The 24,888-nt window shown below is 36.6% G+C and overlaps 1 protein-coding gene across 4 annotated transcripts in view; it reads right to left on the bottom strand.

Annotated features, from left to right (window-relative positions):
* Positions 1-24,888, bottom strand: part of ZPBP (zona pellucida binding protein) — a 155,219-nt gene that overhangs the window by 130,008 nt on the left and 323 nt on the right. For all 4 annotated transcript variants that reach the window (XM_020981333.2, XM_078152272.1, XM_078152271.1 and 1 more), the window contains exons 2-3: positions 14,043-14,129; positions 4,937-5,062 (exon numbers count right to left, since the gene is read on the bottom strand). In XM_020981333.2, coding sequence (XP_020836992.1) covers positions 4,937-5,062; positions 14,043-14,129 — 213 coding nt within the window. The remainder of the gene's footprint in view (positions 1-4,936; positions 5,063-14,042; positions 14,130-24,888) is intronic.

Genomic DNA, 24,888 nt, shown 5'->3' with positions numbered 1-24,888 from the left:
AATATATAACAAATAATAATATATTACATATATATCAGTCAGTTCAAAACTGAAGTCTCTCCAAGAAATCTTTTCTTCCAACATTCATTCCCTTAACCCATATTCACTTAACATTTACTGCTTTCCACAATTGTTTTTTAACAGTTTCATTTGTTATATTATTTCTTCTTCAAGTAAACTGCTAAACTCAATTCCTTTTTTTTATGCCTCCCAAAGCACCTAGTACAATTTTATACTGTTTTATGGGGGAACTCAAAGAATGCTTGATGAATAAAAGAAATCTAGATTAATACATCCTTTTCAAGTAATTTTTCCATTTACAGTAATTATTCACACCACTGTAAGGTAATGGGGAAAGTTTATGTCTATAACTTAAATAGTTTTAAAATCAAAGTAATAATTGTCCTCATCTATTAAACAGAATGGAAAAAACCATCGTTACATAAAGGAGATGGTTCACCATAAAGTGCCATACAAATACTTCAGTATGACAGACGCTTATTTTTGTAACTGGCAATCACAGTTCTTTCACTTCACAGATCTATGTGCATGGTTGATATGTATTTTGTCAAGAATGCCTAATCACAGATATTTAATAAAACTACCTTTCTGACAATGTGGCATAGTTGAAAGAGTGATAGACTTGGGGGTCAAGAAGACTGGAATTCCAGTCCTACTTCTGATACTTACTAGCTGCATGCTAAGCCTCAGTTTTCTCATCTACAAAATGGAGACCTGTAATAGCTACCTTTCAGAGCTGTTGTAAATGTCGAATCAGTGAATATACAGAGCTTTCCAAACACTATGTAAATGAACTATGTGAATGCTAGTTACTATTCTTATTGTCAAATAAATGTAATAACACGAGATTAAATTTCAGATAGACTAGTGCAGAAACTGGTGACAGAAGCCTCAACAGGACAGTAACAGACTTTTACTCCACTGAGAACCTAATTTTATTGCATTTCTTTTAGACACCTGGATTTCTTTCCTTAAGGATGTGATAAGAAATCTTTCATTTTAATAAAACACAAAGTCTTATGAAAGTAACAGCAATATGAATTACCTTTTTCATTGTAATTTCATGCAGGAGAGGCACCTTTGGGCTTTAACAAACTAGATATTTTTAAATACTTACTTCCTTTTATGTATTTGTGTATTTCTGAAAGAAGTCAAGAATCCTCTAAATCTGGAGGAAGGTGCTTTTTGCAGTTAAGTTTTATGCTCACTTGGGGGCAGCTACCTTTCTGATTATGGTACCAAACTACTTTCTGAGGTGGAAATAACTTTAACAACTAGAAGTAATCAGCTACCACTAAATATTTTAGCTGAACAAAGACTGTTTAGCGCCAGAGATGAAAAATCTTACCTACAGAATAAGCCAATAACAGGAACAATTTTTTTGCCCTGCATAGTGCTACACATACCACAATGTAAAATTAAGAGAATTCTATGATGCCTTAGGGAGACAGGGGCCTTTCCTGGGAAAAAAATACACACTGGCTTCACTCGTTCAATTCATTTGTTAACTACACAGTAAGTTCAATGTACTAGACATGGGGTCTAGGGGCAAAAACATACAAAGAGAAATAAGATACAGTCCCTAACCTCAGGGAGCTTCCAAGCTAGTAGGGAGAGTAAGGTGAGTAGCCAAACAAATATTACAAACTGGAATGTGACAAGTATCTAACTAGCAGTGTAAAGGCCTACAAGATCATCAGTGCTAGAGAAGCTGCTATGGGCTCCTGAAGGAAATACAGCTTTGTATTTTTCAGAGATTTGTAGACTGCAAGCAGTCAACTACTTCTTGAAGAAATGAACATAACTAACAATGGTCTGATCTGGTATGATACATTCTTCTGTGACATTTACAGTGAATATAAGAATGCCAACTTTAGTGTACAAGATTATAAGTTTCTGTAGTTATGTAAAAATATGAACTAATAGATTTTTTTTATTTCTCAAAATAAATGTTTGCTGTAATTTTAGCACACTTTTACATATGCTGCTTTTCTCTCTTTTCCTTCATTAAAGATAATAACATAAACTTACAGGTAAGCAGAAATGTTTATCCTTAGGCACAATCTCACAATGCCAACAGGTTAAGGAAAAAAAATGTTGACTAGAGCTATTAAAAAAAAGAAACCTCTTCCCAAAGGCAATGAGATGATGATTGGATGCTTCTTCCAACAGGTCATTAGGAGAACAATGCATCACTCTGGATTTGCAGCAGGCCCGAACATAAAAAACAGCTATGTTAATTTGGATTTCTTTATATCAAATGGTAAAAAAAATCATTTTTTACTAAATGAGAAGCAAAAGCAAAATACATTTAAAGAATTACAATAGAGAATAAGAAAGAACAGAAAAAATATATTTGTGAAACACAAATATTAATGACTACAGAAACACTCTTTTGCAAACAATAGTCCATATTTATTCATTTAAATTGGTAAAATGTATTCTATCATCTAGGCCTGGCTCAAATCTTTTCTTTATGTGTATAAGCAGCAACTAAATGTATTGTTTCTAGTCGATTCAACAAACATTTAAATAGTGTCCATCATATGCAAAGTACTCTAATAGATGCTTTTCATACATAACTTTTTCCCTCAAGAAACATAAATGAATGGTGGGAAAGGGGAAAGGGGTGACAGGAATAAGACATTAACAACAACAAAAATAAACCTAATAGAAGGCAGAATATATTTGTTGAAAATAAATGGATCCTATAGATTGCTACAAGAAATATGAGGAAACAGTGATTGCTTTAAACTGAGAATAATTAGAAAAATCTTCATGAAGGAGGTAGAATATGATTTAGATCTTGAAGGAGGTAAACGATTTAAAAGGAAGAAGGAATGTCTGTTCAAGGCTTTGGGGACTGTGTGAGCAAAGGGAATGGCATGGGAAAGGGCAGATTTAAAAGGGCTAGGGTGATATATTTGGCTGTAGTGTAGACTACGATAAGAAGGAATATGAGAGAAAACCAGAAGCAAGTTGGAGCCAGAATTATGGAGACACAAAGATAAGGAGTTATACTTTATTAAATCGGTGATAAAGAGACATTGAAAGTTTCTAAGTAGAAGAATAATGCAGAGTGTTGCATACATTAGAAAGACTAGTAGTATAGAAGTAAATGATATATTGAAGAGGGAAGAGAATGGAAGAAGGCAGAACAGTTGGAAGGTTATTACAGGATGATAAAAGTTGAAGGATGATAAAAGCCTTAAATAAGGTGATTGAAGAGGAAATTCAAGGGAAGGGAAAATTTAAGAGATACTGAGGTGGCAGAATCTATTGTACTTAACAATGAAAGGATCTAGTATGAGAAGGAAAAAGTCCAAGTTGAATGCAAGGTTTTGCACAGAGTTTTTGAGCAAGGGAAAGTAACAGTAGTATCAACAGAAATAGAGAAGCTATGAAGAATGGCAAATTGTGGAGAAAAGATGATCAGTTTGGTTCTGAAAAAATTGAGTGTTAGATGTCAAGAGGACAACCAGGTGAAGACACCTAATAGATATTATGAATTAAAGAACTAGCATACTGGGCAAAAGTCAAAAGAAGAAATATAGATTTGGCATCATTCTGCTAATAACTAAAGTTCACTTAAGAATCAGAAGAAGAGAATAAGCATCTATTAAGTATGTACTATATAGCAAGGACCATGCTAAGTTCTGTGAGTTTAAAAAAAAACTGCCACACTTCAAGAAGAAGAGGATGAAACACCAAGACTGTGGAGAAAGTAAGAAACAGATCCTCGGCAACCCATATTTAATGTCTATGAGGAAGATGATGATCTAGTAAAAGGGAAAGGACTAATTTGGAAGTCAAAAGAAGGGTGAATATCAAGGAGGAGGTAATCCAGAAGTATTAAATACTAGAGATCAAGTAGGAGGAGGACTGAAAAAAGTCATAAGCTTCGGCAATAAAGAGATTATCAACAATCCTGGAGAAAAAACTGCAATAAAATCATAAGGATAGAATTAAGATTAGACCGCAAGGAATTAAAGAAGTGAGTTTAAATTATTCCTTCTTGAAGTTTGACAGTGAAGAAAAAGAGAAATGATGATAATTTGAAAGAGTAGTGAGAGCAAAGGAAGGACTTTTGGAGACAGAAGATCTGAGTATGTTTATAAGCAGAAGGAAAGAAGTCAGCAGAGAAAGAAGGATTGAAGATACAAGAGAGAAAAGGATGACATATGAAACAGAGGAGAGCTGCTTAATCAAAATAACTACCAGGCATTAATATATAATCAATGTGGAAACCATAGGGTACAGAATTAATACTTAAAAGCTTAATTTTTAATACTTAGAAATACTGTATATTATACTGAATAGTAATTCAGTGAATAATAAAAATAAAAATTAAGACAAATATAATAGTATGTTATGTCCAAAATCTTATTTGGTAAAATACTTTAGAACAACCTATAAAAGCTATTATGAATTGATTCACCAGTAGTCTTACCAGATGTACCTGCTCAAGTAAAATAAAGCTCTCTATTTATGACTACATATCTCTAAGTACATATTTACTTACATCTTCCTTAGACACCAAAGAACAAATCTGCTTCGCAGAATATTTACAAACAGTTAAAGAAAGAGATCACAAAATAATCTAAGCTAGATAAGTAAGCTGCATATTTCAAACAATATGGAAAGAATTTCCTTTGGAATATTTAAAGGTTATTGAATTTTCTCAAACAGCTCAATGATCTATGCTGTGTCTGCATTTCCTTACTTCAAATTCATCCTCCTTAGGAAATAGTTACTGCAATCTTAGACTCTAAATTCTAAAACACCTCATTCAAAAATTAAATGAAAGCATTAAGGGAAGGGATAAATTCACTTAGGAGGCACATACCATAACCTTCCCTACTGAATACATTAAATATATCTCTCAGTAATTATAATAAAAACTACAAAATCTTACCTGGAATAGCACTACCAATTGGTGTATGCCAGAGGAATACTGGGTCTACCAACTCTACATCGCGCAGCTTTTTGGTTATACATGGTATATGAGGACTGTTCTGATGCAACATGACATAAATTTTGACTGAAATATAATATTCAAAATTATATTTCTACATTAATTATTTTTCCATACTAATATATTAGTATTATAAAACTTCCCCCATAAAAATAAAGATGTTAGATTTTGTTGTGTTCTTTTACAGTTACTCTAATTCTATAATAATTGCCCTTACTTCTAGAAGAAAAATATTTTTTAGCTTTGGTTTATAAATATAGAAAAGTAATTTAAAAGAGTAGAATTTTTTTCTTCTTTTTCCACTAATTTTCTTCAATGTGTCTAATAAATTTGTCTTTATCATTCAAAAATATTTCTACTTACCTACCATAATTTATATTCTTCTTAAAAGAGAATTCTTTAATTAAAAATTACAATGTAGATTAAAATGCTCCTGTCAGAACTTTGTCCTGTCTATTGTTCCTTTTGTAAAGATTATTTATAAATTGAAAGGGATTCTTATACTGAAGAGTAAATAAAAACACTCATGGCATAACAAAGACATCTGTGTGACTTAATTTCCTATATAAAATAAGAAATTAATTTGTGAGGATAATACGTAGCCAAATAGTTCTACACATGAAGGCACTTTGTGACCTTGATTTTCAGAAAGATTATTTCTAATTTACATAATTGGATTCTTCATGAGCTGAAGAGAATTTAGAAATCATCTTATCATTTTTAAGGACCACAGCTGATTTTCCTATTCACAGGAACACAGAATCATAGATCGAGAACCAATAGGGACTTCAGAGGTCATATCGTCCTGCAGAACAACCTTCCCATTTTACAGATGGGGAAACCAGTGTTCAGAGAAGCTGAATGACTTGCCTAAGGCCAAACAGGTAATAATGTCCTAGAACAGAAGAGACATAATACTTCTTTCTTCATGTTCTAATTGGGAATAAGAGGAATATTAGAGACCTTTGTCTAGAATTCTCATTTTTCAGATGGGAAAAATAAGATCAAAGAATTTAAATGGCTTTTATGACTTTATATGACCAAAGTCATATAAAAGTAGGGTAATAAGAATCAGGTAAATATATTTTATATGTACATAGTATTTATACTGTGAACTCCTTGATGAAAAGAAGGTTTTTGCCTTTCTTCCTATCTCCACTGCTTAGTTGTTGACTGACTCACCAACTTCCACTTCCCAGGCTAGTTCTCTTTCCCTCATCCCATACTGCCTCCATAACATGATCTGATTAAACTTATCTTTGTGGTGCCTCCTCAGAAAGTTTCAGGTCTACTACCTTCCTCTATGGAACATCTACCAACCCTTTCTAAGCGTTTCAACAGTATGATTTTTTAACATTTAATTCAAAGAGTCAAGCAACACTTTAGAAACAGTACATCAAGTCTTTGTTCTAATTGCAGATTGCATGTGTCAGGAATACATCTTAATGTTAAGAATCACAATCATTCCCTTGAGTCTCCAAGAAAAATAAAGTCATTATAGGCTGCCAGAAGCTTTTCATCTAGATGCTTACTACCCTATGGATGAAGTGGTTTTGCATGCATAAATATACACACATATACATGCAAACCCACATATAACATATCAGTAAGAACACAAAGATATCATACATGACTAATCCTATGAACCTCTGGCCTCAATAGTAAAGTGTCAAGACCAGACAACTATAGAAAAAAGATGGGTTAAAGTCTAAAATCTAAATTCTCCTCCCCCCAACAAATATGTATAATGTATGTGTCTATTCATAACATATCTAGTGTTGCATATTCATGAGGTACATACTCAATTAAATAAAGAAATTAATTCACACATGAATATCTTGTATACATACATATATTTTGCTACAGTGTAAAACAAAGCTTCAAAAAGAACTTTAAAAAAAAAAAAGAAATTCCAAGCTATGTGACTTGTGGCAAGTCACACAAGTCCTCTTAATCTTTAGTTTTATCTTTTGGAAAAATAAGGAGGTTGGCCTAGATGATCTCTAAGGTTTCTTTTTTTCTAATTTATTTAAATATTTATTTTTAGTTTTCAAAAATTCACTTCCACAAGATTTTGAGATCCAAATTTTCTCCCCATCTTGCCCCTCCCACCCACACAAAGATTGTGTGCATTTTGAATGCCCCTTTCCCTAACCTGCTCTCCCTTCTATCTCTCCCCATTCTCTTATTCCCTTCCCCTTCTATTTTCCTGCAGGGCAGGATAGATTTCTATACCCCATTGCCTGTATATCTTATTTCCCAGTTGCATGTAAAAACAATTTTTAACATTTGTTTTTAAAACTTTAGGTTCCAAATTTTCTCCCTTCCTCCCTCCCCACCCATCCTCATTGAGAAGGCAAGCAACTTGATACAGGTTATATGTGTGTAGTCATGCAAAACACTTCCATAGTACTCATGTTGTGAAAAACTAACTATATTTCCCTTCATTCTATCCCACTCTGTTTATTCTATTCTCTCTTTTGACCCTGTCCCTCCTCAGAAGTGTTTGCTTCTGATTACCCCCTCCCCCAATATGCCCTCTCTTCTATCATCCCCCCCCCAACCCCTTCCTCACTATTTTCCTATATGGTAGAATAGATTTCCATACCCAATTGAATGTGTATGTTATTCCCTCTTTAAGCCAAATCCTATGAGAATAAGATTCACTCATTCCCCCTCACCTTCCCCCATTTCCCCTTCACTGTAAAAGCCTTTTCTTGTCTATTTTATGTGAGATAATTTACCCCATTCTACCTCTCCCTTTCTCCTTCTCCCAGTATAATCCTCTCCTACCCCTTAATTTTATTCTCCAGATATCACTCCTTCATCTTCAACTTTCCCTATGCCCTCTATCTATCTATCTATCTATCTATCTATCTATCTATCTATCTATCTATCTATCTATCTATCCATCTATGTGTGTATATATATATATGTATGTATATATATGTATGTATATATATGTGTGTGTATATACATATAAATACATATAACTTTTCCTTCCCACTACCCTAATACTGACAAAGGTCTCATGAGTTACAAATGTCATCTTTCCATGTAGGAATATAAATAGTTCAACCTTAATAAGTCTCTTACGATTTCTTTTTCCTATTTACCTCTTCATGTTTCACTTGAGTCTTGTATTTTGAAAGTCAAATTTTCCATTCAGCGCTGGTCTTTTCATCAAGAATGCTTGAAAGTCCTCTATTTCACTGAATGACCATTTTTCTCCTGAAGGATTATACTCAGTTTTGCTGGGTAGGTAATTCTTGGTTGTAATCCTATCTCCTCTACCCCCTGGAACATCATAATCCATGCCCTCTGGTCCCTTAATGTAGAAGCTGCTAAATCTGGTGTTATCCTGATTGTGTCTCCACAATACTTAAATTGTTTCTTTCTGGCTGCTTGCAATATTTCTCCTTGACCTGGGAACTCTGGAATTTGGCTACAGTATTCCTCGGAGTTTTCCTCCTCTTTCAGGAGGCGATCAGTGGATTCTTTCAATTTCTATCTTGCCCTCTGGTTCTAAAATATTAGGGCAGTTTTCCTTGATAATTTCTTGAAAGTTGATGTCTAGGCTCTTTTTTTGATCATGGCTTTCAATAGTTTAATAATTTTTAAGTTATCTCTCCTGGATCTATTTTCCAGCTCAGTTGTTTTTCCAATGAGATATTTCATATTGTTTTCTATTTTTTCATTCTTTTGGACTTGTTTTACAGTGTCTTGATTTCTCTTAAAGTCACTAACTTCCAATTTGGCCAATTCTGCTTTTGAAGGCTTTCTTCTCCTCATTGGCTTTTTGGACCTCTTTTGCCATTTGGATTAGGCTATTTTTTAAGGTATTATTTTCATTAGTATTTTTCTGGATATACTTTAGCAAGCTGTTGGCTTCTTTTTCATGGTTTTCTTGAATCACTCTCATTTCTCTTCCCAGTTTTTCCTCTGATTCTCTTACTTGCTTCTCAAAATCCTTTCTGAGCTCTTCCATGGCCTGGGACTGATCCATATTTTTCTTAGAGGCTTTGGATGTAGGAGCTTTGACTTCATTGTCTCGTTCTGGTTGTATGTTTTGATCTTCTTTATCACCAAAGTAAGATTTTATGGTCTGACTTATTTTGTGAGGTTTGGTCATGATCCTAGTCGATTACTTGAGTTTTAAACTCTTTGTTAAGGTAGGGGTCTGCTTCCAGTGTGGAGAATGTACTGTCCCAATATTTGGGGGTTTTGTGCAGCTGTTTTCAGGGATACTTCTAGGGACCTATAAATTTTCAGTTTTTCCAAGGTGCTATGATAAGAAGCAAGGTGTTTACTCCTTTCCTGGCCTGTGCTCTGGTCTGTGAACGACTACAAGCACTCTTTTCTGCCTTGGAACTGTAAGGAAGATTTCCTCTTTACCACCACTACTAGCTCCACTATGCCAGCACTCTTCCTCTCCCTAGAACCATCACCCCGAACTCTGACCCAGATCCAAGCATGGGCAAAGCAAGAGAATCCTGCACCATCCAAGAGATCCCTGCCCTCCCCTTCTCATCAGCCACTTGATTCCCCTTCAGTCTGTGGGCCAGACGTTCTGGAAGAGGCCAGCACCCCAGGGCCATGTTTGGGGATTGGGGATGGGACCATGCTTCTCTCTCACTGCAGTCATAGATTTTCCCCACTGACCTTCTAACTTGTTTTTGGTGTTCCTGGGTCTAGAAGTCTGGAAACTGCCACAGCTGCCAGCAATTCAGTTCTCTGAGGCTTGCTCCAGGTTTGCTGAGGCCCTGTGTGCCTATGCAAAACTGTGCTCCTCTACCTGCCTGGTGTAATATACCTTTCTGATCAACCATCCAGGATGTCTTGGGCTGCAAATTTGTTTCACTCTGTCTTTTTGTGGATTCTGCTGCTTCAGAATTTGTTTAGGGCCATTTTTACATGTATTTGGAGGGTTTGGGGGGAGAGCTCAAGCAAGTCACTGCTTTTATTCTGTCACCTAGGCTCCACCTCCTAGTCTATTTTTTAAGGTATTATTTTCATTAGTATTTTTCTGGATCTACTTCAGCAAGCTGTTGACTTGTTTTTCATGATTTTCTTGCATCACTCTCATTTCTCTTCCTAGTTTTTCCTCTACTTCTTTTACTTACTTCTCAAAATCCTTTTTGAGCTCTTACATGGCCTGGGACTGATTCATATTTTTCTTGGAGGCTTTTAATGTAGGAGCTTCAACTTTGTTGTCTTCTTCTGGTTGTATGTTTTGATCTTCTTTGTCACCAAAGTAAGATTCTATGGTCTGCCTTTTTTTGTGAAGTTTGCTCATGATCCCAGCCAATTACCTGAGATAAACTCTTCGTTAAGGTAGGGATCTGCTTCCAGCATGGAGAATGTACTGTCCCAAACTTCGGGGGTTTTGTGCAGCTGTTTTCAGAGATACTTCTAGGGACATGTAAGTTTTCAGTTCTTCCAAGGCGGTATGATCAGGGGTGAGGTGTTTACTCCTTTCCTGGCTTATGCTCTGGTCGATGAGTGACCACAAGCATTCTTTTCTACCTTGGAACTGTGAGGGGGATTATCTCTGCACACCACCACAAGCTCCACCACGCCGGCACTCCTTGCCCCAGGACCGCCACCCAGGACTGCAACCCAGATCCAAGCACAAGCAAAGCAAGAGAATCCTGCCTCAGCACCAGCAAAGAGATCCCTGCAATCCCTCTCTGATCAGCCACTTGATCCCCACTCTGTCTGTAGGCTGAGGCTCCAAAAGTAGCCACCACCCAAGGGCTGTGGAGAGACTGGGGCTGGATCGAGCTCCTCTCTCACCATGGTTGATAGACCTTTCCTACTGACCTTCTAAGTTGTCTTTGGTGTTTGTGGGTTGAGAAGTCTGGAAATTGCCACAGCTGTCCATGATTCAGTTCTCTGAGGCCTGCTCAAGGATTTCTGAGGCCTGGTCTTTGCTGCGCTGGCCCACACTGAACTATGTTGCTCTCCCAGCTTGGCGCAAGAGACCTTTCCTGCCAACCTTCCAGGTTGTCTTCAACTGGAAATTTGTTTCACTCTGTCTTTTTGTGGCTTCTGCTGCTCTAGAATTGTTTGGATCCATTTCTTACAAGTATTTGGAGGGGTCTGGGGGAGAGATCAAGCAAGTCACTGCTTTTACTCCACCATCTTGGCTCTGGCCCATCTAAGGTTTCTTTAGAGTAGCGCGAAAAAGAGAAGGGACTTCTGGCTCCATTTAATCCAATCCTTACCGAGATAAGAACATACTCTACAAAATACCCAACAAGCAGTCAATCATACTCTGCTTAAAATTCTCAAGGAAGAAGAAACCTGCTACTTCCTATTGTCCTTCCACTATGGGACAACATTATTTATTAAAAAGTTTTTATTTATATTGAGCTCAATTCTGTGACTCTAAAACTTCCAGCTATTGCCCCTAGTTCAGTTCTCTGAGATTAAGTTTAACATACTCATTGTATTTGGGGGTTTTTCTGGCAAAGATGCTAGAATAGTTTGCCATTTCCTTCTCCAGATCATTTTATAAATGAGGAACACAGCCAAACAGGTTTAAGTGACTTGCCCAGAGTCACAGACTAATAAGCATCTGAGGACAGATTTGAACTCAAGCTAAGTCTTTCGGACTCCAGGCCCAGCCCTCATCTATCACTATCCACTCTACCTATCTTTGAAATGATAACCCTTAAAATACTTACAAACCACCTCTGCCCCACCCCATAGAAACAAAACACACAACTTCTCCAGATTAAACATCTATAATTCCTTTAACCCATCCTCATATGGCATGATCTTAAGACTCTTCACATGCTATCTGTAATCCTCTGGTCCCCCTCCAGCTTATCACTCTCCTTCTCAAAATGTGGTATCAGAATTGAACCTAATATTCCAGAGATCATCTGCTGTGGGAAGAGAATAGCTAGACTATCACTTACACAGTTTTAGATACCCTGAACTCTTATAACACTTCATAGCTCACCAGCTTTCTGACAAGGATAGCTGGAGAGGCTTTGTCAAAGATTTGGTTAAAATCTAGATAAACATTATTGCTACTGATCTCCCATCAGTCAAAGGAAGAAAGGAAGGGAAAGAAAGAAGGAAAATGTCAGTCCAGCATGAACCATCTTTAGTCAAGTTACACTGACCCTCTGTGATCAATGTTAGCCATGTAGATACTTAATAACCATTTCTTTAAATAAGAGATTACAGATGGAATCAAGTTCAATTCATTGGCCCATTACTTACGAACTCTACTATCTTTCCTTAAAAAAGAAATCAAAATATCTGCCATCTCTAGTCTTTTATGATCTCTCGTATTCACCAAAATCTTTCAAAAATTTGTCAGTAGCTCAACAATCACATTCACCCTCTCTTTCAAAATCCAAGAAAGGAGTATGTCTGAGTCTAGTGACTTGATGGCACTTTCTATCTCCCAATTCATCTTGGGTTTGATTGTGTGGACTACGTGTACCCTGGGCTCACTCTGCTTACACCCCTCAACCATAAGCAAATTTAAACAAATCTTTTTCTCATCTTTATTCACAGAAGCAATAAAAATACAGGGGAAGATGAAGTATAACCAGAAGTTTTGATCACTTTAAGAGAGAAAACTGAACTGCTTCCCTCTCAATCCTAAACAAACCCTCTTCTTGGTGTTTTATTTATAAAAAACAATCAAATGGTAATAGAATATGGGATGGTTGAGCTTTTGGTTTTATAATAAAATAAAATAAATTTTAAAAAATCAATAAAAAACTTATTTTTAAAAAAACTGTCAACTAAAGTTTTGTTCTAGGAGTACAGAGAGTTATACCAATTCCACAAAAGTTGCATATGCAACCAGAAGAAACAACAAGATGATTAAATCTCTAGAGTAATACTGTTTACAGGAAGAATGTCAAACCCAAATAGAAATGGCTGAGCCCCACAACAGAAAACCACAAATTAACATTATCTATGATGTACTATAATTTTAATTTGTTTTGTTAACTATTTCCCAATTATATTTTAACCTGGTTCCAGCTGTGGGAGTTCCGCTACACTGGAGCTTGACAGATCGATACAGACCTACTTCTGCAATATACTTGTTACTTATTTTCATACAACTTAAGTCCTCACTGTACAAAATTTAAGAGAAAGCAAAGAGCAGAGTACAGTGTTTAACAATGTTTCCATTTTATAACTAAATTAAATGGGTTATATGATGATCACCAAGAATAGCTGCAAGATTAACATACTAAAATTCATATGCTGTAATGTTACAAATTATAAATTTAGAAGAAAAATATATTAATTTTTTTCTAGGATGCAAATGAATGCAGAATGAACTGTTACAAATGCCTTCTTTAGGTCATCTGAGTAATGTGAAGTCCTGAACAATGGGAATCTTTACCTTGGAAAACCCAGAAGCTGGAATGAGGATCATGAATCAGGAAAAAAGGCAAAATAGTGGAGTACTGATATGAGGTTTGAGAAAGCAGAAAGGGAAAAAAGGTACTAAAATATTATGACAAAAATAATAGCCTCCTCAAGTAATTAAGATCAACCTGTCATGTCACACAAAACACAATTTTGAAGGACCGCAAGAAGACCAAAAGTTGAATTCAAACATTCATTGTTTCAAAAGAAGCCTACTTTAACAAACAAAAATAGCATAAATAAATCTCAAAGTAAAACTATCAATTTGGATTGACTGAATTCAAAACATGAGATTATGTAGATACCTAATTTTTAAAAATACATCAAGAGCTACAGGGCATACCTTCTGACACTACTTTAATAGAGTGGTATAATATTTTCTACATTCTTAAATGTTCAAATTACCTTTGAGAAATTGCCCAGATACTACATATATCATTTCCTTACAAAACCTTAAGTAGGTGCAGCAGGCAAGGTTGAACTTGAATAGACACAACCATATGATAAAAATGATCCTGAGGACATGAAGAGACATAGCACTGCTTTCTAATTTCTGGGGCTAAAATGGACTTTAATTAAAAGTATGCATATTGCTTTCTCAGAAGCACTGGTTATTTATTATTTAATTTATAAATACCTGGAATGTTTGTTGATCCTACCAATTTCACTGTGTCTTCATCCTCAAGGATCTGTCTTAAGTACCGGGCAGGATAGATATATCGAACTATAAAAGAAATTTGAAAGAAATTAACAGTGCTTTAGATTATAGCAGAAGTTGTCTACATTGAATTATTAGCATCAGTTGCTAAATTGCTAAGAGAATTATAAACCTATTATCACTGAAACTAATAGTATTTTTGGTAAGAAAACATTACCAAATGTTCACACCTTCAACACTCCTTTACTAAAGCATCTTCTATATACAAATGACTGTGCTGAGCACATATAATTATATTAAATGGTCTTTTCAATTCAGACTATATTTTGTCATCAAATATTTTATTTTATTTAAATTTAATAAATTCCCACTTATGTGCCCAGAACAATACTTGTCATGGAATGACACATAGATATTCCCAGAAGACACAGACTACATTTTATTACTATTGATATAAACAAACAAAACAAATTCCAAACATGCACACTCACAGCCTCAGCCTTGTAATACTACTTTTGTGTTTCACAGAGAACTGAGGATTTAGAGCTCAATGAAGCCTTAGACATCATTTACTCCAAACCACTCATTTTGCTGATAAGAAAATCAGCCCTGAGAGTCAAGTGACTTGCATATGTTCACACAAGTAACAAGTACAACAAGGATCCAAAACCAGATCCCCTAATTTGAAATACAGTGCCTTTTTCACTGCATCAGACTGGTTACTTATCCTGTAATGTCTTAGATGGAAACTTAGGTTCCTTAGGGAGTTAAACAATTAAACTCCCTTTAAATTATTCTGCCTTTCTCATTATAGAAATGCCTTACAAAAAGAATTTTTATAGTTAAGTATGATAGCAAGAATCCAATGCATCTGTAACTTTTAAAGAATATTTAAATCAGTGGTCTCAACTAAACTTCAGCAGTGTCCAACTTTGTCACAAATTATTTCAGAAGGCGTTGGTAATTTCTCAAGAAAGAATCAACAAGAATACCTACTATTTAGATAGCGCTTCAAGATTTGCAAAGAACTTTACATACATCTTATTTTATTCTCACAACAGCCTTGTGAAAAAGTTCCTATTATTACCTCCATTTTACAGATGAGGAAACTGAAGATAAGAGAGGTTAAATAACTTGCCCAGGGTCACACAGTGAGTAAATGTCTGAGGCTGGATTTGAATTTAGATCTTTCCTGACTGCAAGACTAGCACTTTATGAACTGTGCCACCTAGCTGACCCCTGAAGTTTCCAAAATAAAGAGAATATTTTAAAATAAAAGTATATCAAATCTCAAAAATATAGGTTATTACAACTTGAAAAGAAACTGGAGTCACTGTTTTTTTAAAAATCCATCAACAAGCATTTATTAAGTGCCTACTATGTGCAATGCACTGTACTAGACAACAGGGATTACAAAGACAAAGAAATAGATATTTTTAAATGTCCGTGAAAAGGAATCATTTCTTTGATCTTAGTCACCAGAAAGTTTCAGAGCCTCTTCTTCATTCCCACTCCTCCAACAAGTGCTACGTCAGTTGAAGCTGCATAAATCTCCCAGGCTAATGCCAAATATCATTGAGCAGAGAACCAGGTTTACCTACAAACAGGTTAAGGATTAGGAATGGAGAAGAGAGCAAGAGAATTAAATTTGGCATAATTTCATGAATTTATTTTCATAACTGGTTGTTTCGCCCTTGGATAAGAGGGATGAGTATGTATGTACATGGATAAATCAAAATGACGCCTCAACCCTTCTTCACCAGGTGAACTTAGTGGCCACTGATCCCCCACCCCCTCAGATCAATTATGGAAGCTCTCTGCCTGAAAGAAACCATTGCCAGAAAAGCCTACCAGATTTCTAATTGTTCAGTTATTTTCAGTACTCTGATTCTTCAGGATCCTATCTGGGGTTTTCTTGGCAAAGACAATGGAGTGGTTTGCCATTTCTTTTTCCAGATCATCTCACAAATGAAGAAACTGAGGCAAACAGGGTTAAATGACTTGCCCAGGGTCACACAACTGGTAAGTGTCTGAGGCAGGAACTGACTTCAGGAAGATGAGTCTTCCTTACTCCAGGCCCAGTACCCTATCCACTGTACCATCTGGCTGTACTAGATTTCTAATTAATTAGGGCCAAATTAGTCTACAGACTGTCCCATCCTTCCTCTGTCCTATTACTAGCGAAAACCTACCTTTCATTCCACATGCCCTCTGATTCAGTGGTCATCTGCCAAGTCAAAGACCTCTTTCCCCTGCCAACTTTCTCCTGCACTTTCAACTAACTCAATTTGGCTCAATTCATTCCCTATCCCTTTTTCCCCCTGCCTTCATCTTCTAATATGCCCTCAAGAATTCAAATACAGTTAACAAATTTGCCTTCATCACTTCCTTTGATATTCTTCCCACCTCAAGACATTCACAGAAACACAGATTTCTTTAGAAGATAATTCCTCCCTTGCCACCCTTTCCAGTGTTTCCTCCTTGTTCTCTCATTCTCTTCCATCTTCCTTCCCTCACACACATACATCTTGGGCTACTTCCAGATCCCCTCCTAGTACACTCTATCACACTGATATTTACTCCATCTTATCAGTGTCACCCTATCCAGATGCTCTTTTGCTAGCATATAGTACTGTCCCTCCTATCTCAAGAAATCAGTAACCAACTGGTAGGATCATAGATTTTAAAGCTAGGAGGAACCTTAGAGGCCACTGATTTCAACCCCCTCACTTTACAGATGAGGAAATTGAGGCATAGAAAGGCTAAATGACTTGCCCAGGTTCACACATCTAGTGCCTGAGGTAGGATTTGAGTATAGGTCTTCCTGAATTCAAGGCCAGTGCCCGATCCACTATACTGCCTCCTACAGTCTCTTCTATAACCAAACTCCTGCCCTCATCCTGTAAGATTTCAAGATTCACATTCATGACCCTCTGAACATCATGGTCTTTGGCTTTATCAGTCTCCTCAATTCACATGACTACCACCTCAACTTTATCTCAGCCTCTATCACACTCTATCACACAAAGGTGTGGTCAGTCTCCATCTCACCATCACTCAAAATTATTCTACCTCCAAGATCTTGAATTCTGAAATTCCTCTCTCTGATCACAATATCCTATTCTTATATCTCTTCCTCAGCTTCATTTTTTCTGATGTCCTCCACTCACTCTCCTTTCTTGTTCTGTTCTCATCTAATGTATGGTCAAGACCTGGGGTGGGGAACCTGTGGCCTCCAGGCCATATGTGGCTCTCTATATCCTCAAGTGAGGCCTTTTGACTGAGTCCAAATCCTTTTAAGGGGATTTGCTCTGTGAAGTTTGGATTCAGTCAAAGAGCACATTTGTAGATCTAAAGGGACACATGTGGCCACCAGGGTGCAGGTTCCCCAACCTTGACCAAGACTGAATCTAATTATTATATACAATTAGTTATCTAATTCAACAAGATACAGTCTCACCCCTTTGAATCCCTGACCCTTTGTCATTCCATTGTTCATATCTTGCCAGTCCCTACCCTCAGTCATTTCCATCTTCTGTATTTACCAATTCTACTCCCAAAATGTGAAATGCTGTTGATAGGCAATTGAATCCACTCAAATTAACCTGGCCCACACTGATCTCTATCACATTTCCAAAAGTGGTTTCACTATTACAAACCTTTTCCTCAAGTCTACTGTGACTCTAATTCCTCCTTTCCTTAGTAGATGACTCTGTTTCTACTCAACCATAAATAAATAAATAAATAAATAAATTCAAAGTCAGATGGCCTGAGTCATCTCCCACTATCCACATGTTGAAATCTCTCTACATCTTCAACTTCTCCTTTGCTCTAATATGAGCAGATATGGTGACCTTTCACCTTGCCCATGGCTAAATTCCCCCATCTTATTCAAAACTTTGTCCCTATCAATCATTCCTTCTCTCTTCATCTTCCATCTACTGGCTAATTCTCTACTAGCCACATTCTCTTGTCTTCTCTATTATAAATATGTCTCCCCTGGGCCTTGCCATCACCTTAAACTATAGTCTTATATCTCCCATCCCTTTTACTGTTCACTCCTAGAAATTCTACAATCATTGCCTCTACTTATTCAATCTCCACTCATTATTCAATCTCCTGCAATATTTCATCCAGACCTATTACTCCACTGAAAATCTTCTCTCAAAGGTTATCAGTGATCTCGATTGCAAAACTCATAGCCTTTCCCCAGTCCTTATCCACTTTGACCATACTACAGGCTTCAGCACTACTTAGTGGCTTTTCATAGATATTCTCTCCTCCCTTGGTTTCCATGATACTGCTTGGCCTTGGTTCTTCTACTTTTCTGACCACCTCTTCCTCAGTTTCTTCTCTGGATCATCTCCCGAGGTTCTCTTTTAGGCATTTTTTTCCACCTTCTACACTCAATGATCCAATCCTTGAGATCATATATTTAATTTTCATCTCAGCAAAGATGACTCCCAAATAAAAATGTCCAATGTTAATCTCCTTCCAAAGCTAACCCAGCTAGAGATGTCCCACATGGATGTCCAACCTGTTGTTCTACAAGCCTCCTTCCATTATGGCTTTTCAAAGTCACAAGGTAAGTGGCAGGAAATGTAGAGATATTTAAATACCCTGTGTATAGAAGTCTAAAACTATGGGGAATGGTTTTTGTCCATGCACTACATTTGAATACAAGACATTATAGTTATTACAACATATTCCACTTTCTTCTCATCTGTATGACACCAGAGGACACCTTTCTCCTTGCTATCCCTTAAGTGGCATTCAATCATGTCTTAAAAGTCCTCTGCAATTCACATGATCATAAACTCAGAGCTAGAAGGGACTTTGAAGCTTATCTAGTCTAACCCCCTCATTTTACAAATGAGAGAACTGGACCCCATAAAGGTTAAGTGACTTGCCCAGGGTCACACAGATAAAAAGTAGCAAAAATGGGAATCACACCAAGATCCTCTAATGCCAAACCCATCACTCGTTACTTACCCTTATCATATACTCACTAACATCATCCCTATGTTAAAATCTACATGGCTTTACCCTTTTCTGAGCAAAAGGTAGCTTAATGAAGATGTTGTTCCTTCATGAGTTTGTGCCTAGGTCCTACTAGTTCTTATTGCTTGGCAATACCTGGAACTATTCTTCATTCTCTCTTTTTTTCTTCAGCCCTCTCTAAGCTATCCATTTCCAGGAAAACCAGTAAATACAGTCACCTATTTTTTCCCAAACAAAGGCTTGAAAGAGAACAGAATAACCATTATAGATTATCCATTACCAGATTCTGTGCCCTAAGACCTAAGCCATTTCTTGACTACTCCCTAATTATTCTAGTTCTTAGCCAAAAAAATAAATAAACACATGTCCAAAACTTAAAGTCATCATCTTCTCCAAAAACAAAAAACAAAAAAAAAATGTGAGAGCTTCATCATCTTCCCTGTCTCCATGTTTCATAATCCTTCCCTCACACTCAACATCCAATCAGTAGCAAACATATCAATCCTACCCCCAAAACATTTCTCATAACAGTCCTCTTCACTTCTACTGCCATGATCCTAGTTCAGGAATAGTGCAAATAGTATTTGCTCTGGAGTCAGAGGGCCTAGATTCAAATCCCTCTTATGTTTAACTTAGGTGAGACTTTGAACAGTCAGAACCTTCTCAGTTTCAACTTTAAAATGAGAAGGCTGGACCAGATACCTTCTGAGGTAGCCTATAGCCCTACATCTATGATCCTTATCACACATATTGGATATAATGATCTCCCTAACTTGATATCCTTTGGTTCAGGCCTCTCCCCTCCCCAATCTAATCTCCATATAACAGCCAAAACATCTTACTAAGGCAAAGTATTGACTATGTCACTCTCTTGCTCAAAATCCTTTAATGATCCCCTAGCTCCTTTAGTATAAAATACAAATTCCTCATATTGTCATTCAAGGTCTTCCACAACTAGAGTCCAATTTCCCTTTACAGCCTTACTTATTTCACACTACTCTCATGCTATGTTACAATCAAACTGGAAACATGACAGCTCTCACCACCCTGCATTTGAAAAGCCCAGTTGTATATCTGGGGCTCTCTCCTATTTAGATACCTTATCTTCTTTCTACAAGGCTCAGTTCTAGTACTACCTTCCTCCTATCATTATTCTTCTCAGCTGTAGTGTTCCCTTCCTCCTCACACATTCCTAGTGCAATCTGTCTTCTCATTTCTTTCACCCCTTCACTTCCCAACAGAGACAGCATCTCTTCCCTCCCCTCACACACACAGAATGAAAGTTTCCATAAGGGAGGGGATTGGTTCTTTTGTCTTTGTAACCCCATCACTTGGCACAGGACTTTGTACAGTGTGGGTGCTTATCAAATGTTTATTGAGTTGAACAAATCTATCTCACTACTAGAATAATAACTGAAATTATATACCTTAAAAAGGCAAGGTCATCTTGATATACAAAAGGACTACATCAAATGACATCCCTACAGCATAAAGATTCAATCATCCCTTCTCAAAATTTTTCTGCAACATCCTAACTTAACCCAAGAGATCAATTTAAATACAAATTCAATGGATAATGAAACATACCTCCCTCCTCTTGGCAAAGAAGTTGATTTTGCTTAACTGTTTTTCTTTGTTACAAGGGAGGGTTCAATTATGGATGTGGGGATGGGGGGGGGAAGATCCATAAATGTCTGTGATGTAAAAACAAAAGGCAGCAATAAAATTCACTTCAAAATAACAACGGCAACAACAATGAATTCAATAAACATGTATTAAAGTCCATACTACTAACATCTATTACAAATTCCAGCCTTAGCCCTTTCCCCACTGTGCCTAACAGCAATCATAATTCCTGATTCATAATCATTTTCACTCAAGCATTCTAACCAGAATACTCAAATTTACACATTATTCCTTCTCCAGAATCCAATTCTTTGCAAAGCTGTCTCCCATGCCTAGAATAGTCTACTAGTTTTCCTCCAAAAATAAATTACATCCCACAATATCTTCTCAGCCCAACCAAAACCTATGTTCATTAGTTATTCTCCTGTATTAACCCAGGTTTGCCAACCATCCCTATAGATTCAATTATGTCCAAATGGCTCTTTTTATACATGTCATATAGTAGATGGAGGACTAGGCCTAGAATAGTGAGAGCTTGGGTTCAAGTACTACTCCCTTGACACTATATATGTGACACTATCTTGGAAAGTTACTTATCCACTCTAAGCCTCAGTTTCCTAAGTGGTGAAAATAAGATCTGTAGCAACTACTTCACAGAACTGTGAAGATTAAATGAGATAATGTATTTAGAACAATTTGTAAACCTTAAAGTGCAACATGTCAGCTACCATTTTTATCAGCTTTTTATTAGGTTCAGTTTCCTCAATGGGGAAAAGAATGTCTGCAATACTGACTCTGCTAAATTTTGAGTCTGTAAGACCTGAGTTAAAATCTTCCCTCACTTACTATCTTTGTGATCTCAGGTAATTTGTGTAACTTCTCTGCCTCAGTTTCCTCATCCATAAAATTATAATAGCACTTGCCTCACAGGGTTCTTGTGTGGATCAAGTAAGACAAAACATGTAAAAGCTCTTCTCAAAGCTAAAAGTGCTATATAAATGCTAACTATTACTATTATTGTCAAGATGAACTATAATAATATGTTAAACACATTTTAAACTTTAAATGGCTACATGAATGTCAGCTGCCATTTGTATTATACTGAAGTCTGTGTTGCCTATTTATTGCTTTTTGCATCTTATATATAAGCTTCATTTATCTAACTACTCTACAGAGAGGATAAGGGCAGAGGACAAATCTAATAAAAACTACTCCCCAGCATTGAGCCCACTGGCAAAATCACTTCAATAACTGTTTGTTCCTAAGGATTTACTTACAAGATCTGAAAGGCCATGAGGACTGTGACCATATTTTAATTCTTTATTTCACTTAACACCTAGGACCATCAACAGACAGTAGGAGTACAATAAATGTTTAATAGATATGCAAATGCACTGTACTAAGTGCTAAGGAAAATACAAAGATCATAAAATAGTGTGAAGAATGGACAGCAGTGATAAAGAAATAACACTACTCTGCTTCTCTATGTAGTCAAGAAAGATGGATGGTTCTGCTACTAACAGTGGAAGATCCACCACTGGATTTCTGTTGTCCTCTAATTCATGACAGAGATGGGATCACCCGTTATGTTTATTTATTTTTCCTTCTTAACCACCCTGAGTCTACATTTTCACTAGATGACTACTTTTCTCATCCTCCCCAGTGTTTCTACATTCTCAATAAACTCCTTGCAATTATTTTCAGTAATGTGCTTTTATAGTGTTTTTCATAAAAATCTTCCCAAATACAGAACAAGACAATAAAGAATAATATAGCTGGAAACTTCTCAGTCAAAAGATATCTTTTGAGTTGAAGAGCAAAGTACTCATTTAAATGTAGACCTCTTTCTGTGATTTGCTAATCAACTTTCAATCACTTATTGAAATACTTAATAATTATTTCTAAATTATCTAAGTTATTTTCCATCCTAGAAAGAAACCAGAGGGACAGTTCCAAACAAATATGAAAACATAGGCTTAACAGTTTAGAATGACAGTCAAGACCATCAAAACAATTTTAAAAATCAACAAAATTCCTGCTGTGTATACCTTAAACCTACAGATGGAGCTCTAGTATCATTAATAATTTTTTATGGCAGCAAGGAAACAAATAATATTGAAATAAATTGATACTTTATTAAACCAAAATGTCTATATAGGCAGGTATGGGCAAAATTTAAAAATCTAACTGAATAACTGAATTGTAAATGTATCAACAGCCAAAAAAAAGAAAGTCAAACCTAAAAAATTGGAGTCTTAATCTCTTCTACCTTCATGGCCCCAATTTATATTCAGAAGCAAATTCAACATTTATTACAATTTTACTATGTTCTATCTAGGCACTAAGAGTACAATGGTAAAAACAAAAGTCTCTGCCCAAAAGGAGTTTATATTCTATTGGGGTACACAAAATATAATCACATAAGTGTACAAGGAAATTGTGGGAGGGGCTACCACTACAACTAGAAAGGCAGGGGTTGGGGGAGGGGCTGTCCAAGTTGAGCTTTGAAAACAAGGATTTCAGGACATACAGATGTGGAAAGAGTATATGGTTTGAATATGCTTGTGCAAATACCCAAAAATAGTAGACGGGCTATCAAGATCGGAAAATATTTAGTAGTAGAGCTTGGTTGAAATGTGTTGTTTGTGAAGGACAACGTATAAAATATGACTTGAATGAGCAAGAACAAGAACATGGAGAACCTTAAAGTCAAAGTAAGGAATTTGTATTTTATCCAATAAGCAATGGAAACCCATCATCTTAATGGGTTAATGCCAATGATCGCTTTTTGAAGATTATTTGGAAACCAAATAGAAAATGGCTTGGAGAGGAGACACCAGAAGAAGAGAAACCAATTGGGAGGATACCATAGCATTGCAGGAGACACGTGAGGAGAGCCTGCCTGCACTGAGGTAGTGGTCATGGAAATACAAAGAGACAGGACAGATGTGAGAGATGTTGCAGAGAGATGTTGACAAGAGTTGGCAAATGGTGAGATACAGGAGATAAATAAGGGGAAGGACACAAAAATGACTCTAAGATTATAAATCTGGTTGCCTGGGAGGATGCTAGCACCTTCACCAAAAACAGGGAAGTTTGGAAGACTGGAAGGTTTTGAGGATGGAAGAAATAATGAGTTACATTTTCTAAGTACTGAGTTTGAGATACCTATCCTATATCTAGTAGGAGATAAACAGGAGGCAGCTGGTGATTCACGATTAGCACTCAGGAAAATGATAACAGCTAGATATACAGATGTGAGAATCAATGGGAGAGGTGGTACTTTAGCTCCTAGGTGCTGAAACTGAAAGTGAAATACAGCTGCACTAGTGTCTGAATAATCAAGTGATTCAAAAGAACACAAAAATAGGATAGCTGGACTGTTACACCCATAGAACAGATTAAAATGTAAAACTCTGCTTTGGAGAAGTTTATAAAACATCATGGGATCACAAATTTAGAGCTAGATGAGTACCAAAACCCCTCATTTTACAAATGATGAAACTGAGGTGTAGATGGGTCAGGGGGTTGCCTAGGGATTATGCTAGAAAGGAAGTAGGTACCATAATGTTTAACATATACTTTTAGCGTGCATAAGAAAATGGCATTCTCATAAAAGCATAAATTTAGAACTACAGGAGACCTTAGCAGCCAAACTAATCTAACTTCCTCACTCAACAAAGGAGGATCACTGAGAGTTTAAGTAACTTTCAAAATAAACAAAAAGATCAGCTTTACTTTCCTCTTCTAAAAAACGGTCATCATCCCTGGTAATAGTGATTTTTTAAAGTTAAGCAAACTACTAGAATTTATAAAAATAATTAACTCACATATACACAGTGCTTTAAGGTTTACAAGGGGCAGACATCTGTTAATTTATTATACACCGGATCACAACTTCAGGCTGGAAGGAATCTGAGGGGCCATCTGGGTCAATCAATACAAATGAGGAAACTGAGGCCCGAGCGGTCAGACAGGGAGTGGAGAGGATTCAAACCCCAAAGCTCTGACACTCCAGACCCAGTGCACATTCCACTGCACCCCTCTACATCTCAAAGAAACCCGAAAATTAACCGCAGGTCCCATCCACCGCGGCCCCGGGCGTTTCCCTTTGAGTCCCAGACCCGCCCAAATTCCTCTCACTTTCTTTGCTAGATTTATCCCTGCCTAGTCTGCCCTCTCCTCCCCTCCCCTCCCA

The sequence above is a fragment of the Phascolarctos cinereus genome, unplaced genomic scaffold (genome assembly GCF_003287225.1).
Source record: "Phascolarctos cinereus isolate Bilbo 61053 unplaced genomic scaffold, phaCin_HiC Scaffold_4;HRSCAF=312, whole genome shotgun sequence".
Taxonomy (NCBI): Eukaryota; Metazoa; Chordata; class Mammalia; order Diprotodontia; family Phascolarctidae; genus Phascolarctos; species Phascolarctos cinereus.
Note: the sequence above shows the minus strand (reverse complement) of the source record. Positions and strands in the feature narration are given on the sequence as shown.